Below are 7,500 nucleotides of genomic sequence, written 5' to 3'. Positions count from 1 at the left end.
ATCAAAAACAAAGAAAAATGGACACTTCATAGGGGAAAACAACATGAAGTGTGAAAGTAACAGATAATTATGAAGGAAAACAAGTTACGGACAATATCAACAAAATTCTCTTCGGTTTCAAAGCAATCAGTTATGAGATCTAACTGGAAGATTACAGAAAAATTTAAAAGTTCCTTTAAAAAATCATGAAAAATTATTTTGCTGTAAGTGGACAAGCTGCAAGAACCTAATGATAAAAGGAATTAAATTCTGTAACCATATTTTTCTCACATTAGGAAAAAAACGAATCGTCATGTTGTAGATGTACAGTACATTATTTTTTGTCTCATTCCTCTGGACTTATAATATTAAATTATAGGAATCCTGCTTCTCTGGATGTAGACTACGTTTGTTTGACTGGTCTCATGCTGCAAAAACTTCTACAAAACAGCCCAAGTCATTTTGATGACTGACGTTTTTCTCACATTAACACGTGACGCGCCCTCATGTTCAACACGGACAGTACATTTATTTTATTGCACTCGATTTGTAATATTTAAAAAGAAACTGTCAACCACAGCTACCAGGGACTCTTGACATACCACACGTAATATAATAATCTCGGGCGCAAGAAAGGTTGACTGGATCTGATCCCGTAGGCGTTTCTCGATTCTGGTATTATGATGGAAGAAGAAGAAGAAGAAAATCGTTGCCTTCTCTTGAATTTCATTTCAGTAGTCGATGCTGATACTTGATGGTCCTTGGGTCTAAGTTTTCATCAAGCTTGTTTAAGTTTCGTTGCTGTCATTTCAAGGTTTTAGGTCTGGTGAAAAATTTTTTGTTAGAACTTCAACACATTTTTGTAATGTTTTCTTGTCAATTAGAAGCAAATATTCGAGAAAACAGATAACTACTGTACACTGTAGCGATGAAAAACCTGTAAACATTATGCGTCAAATAATGCGTAATGTGTACATCTTTAATTATGTCTTCACCCAGTGCAAATTACACAGGATTTGTCAGCCTATGTAATTAAGAATAACACAACTGATGTCATACAGGATGTTGTGCAGTACACTTCAGGCTAACAGAATTTCCTTGTGAATTATGTTATAAATATTCCATAATTATTTTATATAGCTGAACAGAAGGAGAGAAAGAACATCCATTTCGAAACGGAATAACAAACGACACTGTAATCGACCAGAATCTAGGTTAGACTGAGACAGACTGAGAGTGAAGGTGCCGCCGAATGACCGCTGATAAATACATGGTTTAGGGGGAGTGGTAGGGGGCGACGTGCCCTGCAGAGTTACCGTGAAATACGAGGCTGCCCTAATGGGGAATTTTCGTGTAACAGTTCCCGAAAATGACCGTCTCTACGAAATGCAGAGATGAACTGTGTTATCTCTGGTTGTCATTACTACCATCGAGCTAAGGGTTTCTCCCCTCTGAGCGAAGGCCAGCTCCGCCCAGGGTCCGGGAGGTACGTAATTATGCAACGAATTGAATTCGGACGCCCTCTGTTGCCACTCGGATCAAGTTGGGCGCTGTGTATGGCCTGGAGAAATTAGACGTCTGGGGGAACAGTGAGTTAGGTGTTGGTGAACGTAAATAAGAATTTGATGGGTGCCAGACACCAGCTTAACGTACAGTAGTCACTTTCAGCAAACATTTGCTCAAGTGAGAGAAAATGAGTACATGTCAGGATTTTGACTCAGAAATGTTATATTTACTCGAAAATGTAAATGAGACAGTTAAAATAGATACATTTGGGAAATCAAGGATATGACGTACAAAAAAAAAGAGGGAAAATGCGTACGTCGGGTGTGGGAAATATCACTTATATTTGAAAGGCTTCTAAAAAAACACACATCACATGACTGCCAAAAAGGAAAAAAAAGGAGAATATTTTAACATTCTTCACTGGTAAAATCCAAAGCACAACAGAATAGTTTGTTGTTAAGCTCACAGTAACAGCCTAAACGCAGGCATCGGTGCAGGGGTTCTATAAAACTAAACTATTCATACTAAATCTACGTCAAAGCTATAGATGTGTCCGAGACCAGCCCGGACTTGATACGCTGTAGTGAATATGCTTACTTTAAATAAATGCACAAGATTCACGAAATTGCCCTTTTCAAATTTTATGCAATTTTTTAAGGGAAGTCTGTTTCTTCGCTTAGGACTTTGTTCTGATAACTTCAGAAAACTTGCATTCAATGAACTTGGCACAATTCACTAGGAGCGTCACTTATTTCATTATGATTTCAGGCAATAATATCATCACAGTGGGAGGTCCTGTAGTATAAGAATACATGAGTTCTCACGAATTCGCTCTTGGCTGAGGAAATTCATATCACTCAACAATTCCATTGACAAGGGACGTCGATGAATTCTAGAAGTATTTTTTCCTTGGTTCGGTTCGCTGGGACTCCCAGGCTTGAGACTCCCAGGCCAATGCTTCAAGGGGCCCATGATGCTCTGGAAAGCTGAGAGTCACCACAGAGTGTGCAGAGCCAGAGGCTTCCAGGAGGGTGTCGCCCGCTGAAAAGTCACCAATGCCTTCAGAAGAAAGGAAAGGCGACTGAGGCAGTGGGGGTGGCTGTAAATGACGTCGTGGCACTGACTGTGATCCTCTCTGCCTGCTTTTCTGTCTTGATACTGACCTCCCACTAGACCTTGGTGGTGGTGGAGGAGGGGGAGGGGGTGGAGGGGGAGGAGGCAAATCAGTAGTGAGGGGAAGTGGAGGAGGAGGGGGTGGAGGATGAGAGAGGATGGGAAAAGATGATGATGGTGCGCGAGGAAGACCTCTGTGGGAATTTATAGGTCTAGGAACAGGTGGGATTGGTAAGGAAGATGATACTGAGTGATGGGAATTATGAGAATGAATGGAACTTAGTAATGAAAGCTCAGGAGAAGGACTAGCTTCAAGCTCGAGTGGCGGGGACGAGGTTGTCTTAAAGGTGAACTCTAATGAAGGAGATGGCACTGAAGTACTAGATTTCAAGGCATACGATGTTGTACTAACTTCAGGCTCAAGTGAAGGGGAGTGGGTTGTCTGAAAAGTTGATTCTAATGAAAAGGATGGCGATGAAGCACCAGAAATCCAGTCTTGTGGTATTGAACTATCTTCATGCTCAAGTGGAACGGAGGGGTTTGTCTTAAAGGTGAACTCTGATGAAGTCAAATCTTGCGATGTTATAGTTTCAAGTGGAATATCGTCTATAGATGATGAAGGGGAAGATGTGGGTAAAGTTATTTCAGTTGATGGGTTTGACAAAGGTGACTGTGACCCAACAGCTAAAGGAATGTGTGTGTCAGTAGATGTGTAAGATAAACTGTCCTCACTTGAAAGTTGAGAGGATGATGGTTCAAGAAAAGATGAAAGTGAACTAACAGTACTTGGATGAAGTGTACTTGTAGAAATATTTGTGGTTGTAGGTGATGATAATGGAAAGTAAGTCTCAGTAGAATTAATTAAAAACTCGTCTTCAAGTGGAAACGGTTCTGGGGGATATGGAGGTGGACTTGACATTGGAGAAATGGTAGTGGTTGAATCTGAATTCTTGGGGGATGTGGACGGAATTGGTGGAAGCGTTGGTCGAGGAAAACCTGGTGGTAATCGATGTGAAGGATCCGGATTGAGATGAGCAGGATAAGGCAACGATGAAGATGGTGGATAGGGTGCGAATTGTATCAGAGGATCATGGTACTCCTCCTCTTGATCTGTAAGAACAGAAGATGGCGAAGCAATAAAAAGAGCAGTGTAATCACTTGGGAAAGGGTAGTCTTCGTAGAGTGGTAAATGAGCCCCTTTACCGTGTGTTTCAGTTCTCTCTTTGGATTTTGCTGAAGGTACATAATTTGGCAAACTGAACGATGGAATAGGAGCAGATCCCACAGCAACACGATGATCTAAAAAGAAATCAAAAGGGTCACCTGGAACTGTTGGAACTGTAGGTACTGTTGGGACAGTTGGAATGAAAGGTACTGTGGGTATAGAATCTGGTGAATTTGTTACCCCTGCACTGTGGAAAGGAACTGTAGGAACAGTTGGTACTGTGGGAATCTTTGATATTGGTGGAAGTGTAGGAACAAACTGAGAAACAGAGGAATCTCTTGATCTTGAATCTTTGGTATTTCTCGACCCTCCAGAGTTGAAGTTTGATGCAGAATTAATTGATTTGGCTTTGTTGCTTGAGAGTCTTCCTTGGAAATTGTGGCCTTCCAGTGGTAGATTTTGAATGCTGGGTAAATTATTTGAACCTAAGAGGAATCTGTCTGAATCAGGTACAGATGTCCTAATTCTCAGATTTCCTTGTGCTGCATCACAGAGCCATGAATGGAATGGATGATTACATTTGTCATATTTTGGTGCAGGAGTCGTAGAGGGTGCTGGTATAGGATCAGCAAAATCTCCTTCTCCATCTTGAGGACTAGGCTGTGAATCTGGATCCAAAAATGAAGCTGCTGGCTCTTCATCAGCTGGTGGTGGTGGAGGGGGCCTTGGTGTAGTAGTAGTTACGAGTGGTCTTGCTGAAGAGGATTTTGACCATGCTTTTCGAGGTTTAGTTTTCTGGCACAAGAAGCTGTGGAATGGGTGACTGCAAATATCATCTAGTGTTGGTTCAGGTTCAGGCTGAGGTTCAGGGGATTCTATGGGGTCTGGAAGTGCCTGCGGTCCAGGATCTGCCAAACCTCCATCTGCTGGTGGTGTAGTTGTTAAAGGTGGAGGTGGGGGAGGAGTAGTAGGTGGTGGTGGAGGTTTCACAGTTGTTGATGTGGTTAGGGAGTTATCTGGAAATGGAACAGAGTCAGGTTCTTGGAATGAGGCTTCAGGGTCTAACAACTTTCCTTGTGCAGGTGCTGCAGTTGTTGGTAGAATAATTGGAGGAGGAGGAGGAGGAGGAGGAGGAGGTGGTGGAGGTCTTGTCGTTGGAGGGATTGTAGGACGCCTAGATCGAGGTGGTTTGCAAAGCCATGAGTGGAAGGCATGGAAGCATGGATCAGCTCCTTCCCATGAGGGTTTGGGTGTTGAAGGGGGTGGTGGTTGAGTGAGAGGGAATGGGAGCTGAGCCTGTTTAGGTCTGTTAGCAGGTTCTGCATCAAGCAAACCTCCTGAAGCGGATGGGTCTTCAGTGGTAGTAGGTGGCAGAAGTTTCGCAGGTTTCTGACACATCCATGCCGTAAAGGGATTACTGCAAATGTCAAAGGGAGTAGTAGAAGGTGGAGGGGGAGGAAGTGTGGTCTGTGGAAATGGTTGTGCATCAGGAAATAACTCAGATCCTGGTTGCTGATTAGAAGCATCTGGGAACACCCCAGACCCAGCAGGATCAGGGGTGGTTGTGGGTGGTGGAGGAGGTCTAGGACGTGGAGTTGTCCTTGGTTGAGGAGGTCCCCTACACAGCCAAGAATGGAATGGATGAGAGCACTTATCATAGACTCTGGGAGTAGTAGGAGGTGGTGGAGGGGGAGGTGTGGTGGAAGATGGTAAGGGAAGGGGATCTGGTAAAGACTCAACCCCATCATTAAAAGATGCATCGGGAAATATATCTTTTCCAGACTTTAGTGGTGGAGTGGTTGTAGTTCTGGGTTTTGGTGCCTTCTGACATAGCCAAGAATGAAAAGGATGGGAGCACTTATCATAAGGGGTAGTTGATATTGGTACTGGGGTAGTTGGAGGTCTAGGTGGATTAGGTGGGCCAGGGAAAGGCAGGGAATCAGAACCCGCTCTGTTTGAAGGTGCTGAGTCAGGAAACAGCCCACTGCCTTCCCTAGGAGGAGGTGTAGTGATGAAAGGTGGCACTGTTGGGGGCCTAGGGGGATTAGTTGAGGTTGGAAAAGGTAGGGTATCAAAATTCCTTCCATCTGAAGGTGCAGCATCAGGAAACAGGTCCCCACCTCCCCTGTTTGAATGTGTAGGGATGAAAGGTGGCAGGGATGGAGGTGGTGGCGGTACCGTCGGTGGACTCACAACTGAAGGGAAGATGGCGCTGGCCTGGGGCCGGTTCTGAGGGCATAGCCATGAGTGGAATGAATGAGAACATTTGTCGTAGGATGCTTTAGTCCTTCCACCTCCTGCTGAGCCTCGTGCCAGCTGTGGTAGGTCCTTACCAAGCACTGCCCGAGGTTGTCGCACTGACGGAAGCGACCCAGCTGAGGCACTCAGTATACAGCAGAGGATCAGCGTCCACATCTGCAAGAGGCAAGAGTGAAATTATGTTTTAAAGTTTATGATACAATAATAGAATAATTATGCTAATTCTGTGATGCATGAAAACAACATTAAACTGTCATAATGATAATTATGATAGAAAGTGAAAGTAAAATTATATAACTGTTTTGAAACCGGCCTTTTACCAAATTTCCATTATAGATGAAAATTCATAACTCAGGAAATGCATCCATTTTTGTTTTTACATTTTTTATTTAACGTGGCTTCTGCATCTGCCTGTCTGTGTGTCGTCAAATCTTGTAACTCAATTTTTGACCTGTCCCCTTCGCCCGATGGACTTGAAATTTTGCATGGTTACTCAATCCCGGTGACAATACAACCTTACATGATAAGTAGGTCAGCAGTGACGTAGCTGACCTACAGTGCCCTCTCCCAGTATCTCAGGATTTGTATGAAACTCTTCAGATTTTTCAAAACTTCTTTGACTCGGTAAATAACTCTTTGGATTTTTCATACCTTATTTGGCTCGACAGAATATTAATTTCGTTAGCTGTAATCATAAATCGGTTACAGTTTAGGTCAAAACTAAAAGTATAAAAAAAAAAAATATAAAAATCATTTTTAGAACACGCATTTATTAAAATGCACTAAAAAGTGAAAAATAAATCTTTTGAAACACACCAGGATTTTCTTATAATTAATCATGTCTACAAAAATAAAAGCGTGGGCTCCAAACATGGAAAGAACTGCTACAAGAAATAAAAAAAATATATTTCTTTTCTTGTAGCGCTTCTTGCCATGTTTGGCGCCCACTCTTTTATTTTTGTAGACACGATTAATTGTCAGAAAACCAGGTGTGTCTCAAAAGATTTATTTCTCATTCTTTAGGGCATTTTAATAAAGGCGTGTTTTAAGAATTTTTTATATTTTTTTATTACACTCCCCAATTAAAAGCAGAAACAGTAAAGCCTTACTGCTAGATTTAGTATCATGCACCCCGGTCAACGTGCCTGCTTCCAATCGATTCGTACCTTCTTAGGTCACATTGCGTGCGAGAATGCAAATGCAATTCTCCCAATGGCGTCGGTGCGTAGGGTCAAACAACATGTCGGACGCCGCTTTCGAGACAAAAAAAGCGGCTCTTGCCCAATTTCCTGACTTCTTGATCACCCTTGAGTGTCGTCACAGAAGGGAGAAGGGAACTAAGAACCATGTGGGATATTGGCGTTCAACGCATTTTACACAGACAGGCAAATTAAACACGTAATTCACAGCAGTTTATATACCCCCCTGTTATATCAGGAAATGCAGACGTGGCATTACCGATGGAAATTGGCGTACCT

The 7,500-nt window shown here is 42.8% G+C and overlaps 1 protein-coding gene across 1 annotated transcript in view; it reads right to left on the bottom strand.

Moving 5' to 3' along the window:
* Positions 1-7,500, bottom strand: part of LOC136847290 (mucin-2-like) — a 90,163-nt gene that overhangs the window by 733 nt on the left and 81,930 nt on the right. The window contains exon 2 of the mRNA XM_067118826.1: positions 1-6,178. This exon is cut by the window's left edge and continues 733 nt beyond it. Within this exon, the coding sequence (XP_066974927.1) occupies positions 2,378-6,178 (3,801 nt within the window). The 3' untranslated portion in view covers positions 1-2,377. The remainder of the gene's footprint in view (positions 6,179-7,500) is intronic.

This window comes from Macrobrachium rosenbergii, chromosome 16, assembly GCF_040412425.1.
Source record: "Macrobrachium rosenbergii isolate ZJJX-2024 chromosome 16, ASM4041242v1, whole genome shotgun sequence".
Classification (NCBI taxonomy): Eukaryota; Metazoa; Arthropoda; class Malacostraca; order Decapoda; family Palaemonidae; genus Macrobrachium; species Macrobrachium rosenbergii.
The sequence above is the reverse complement of the archived record's forward strand: the minus strand, read 5'-3'. Positions and strand labels throughout refer to the sequence as shown.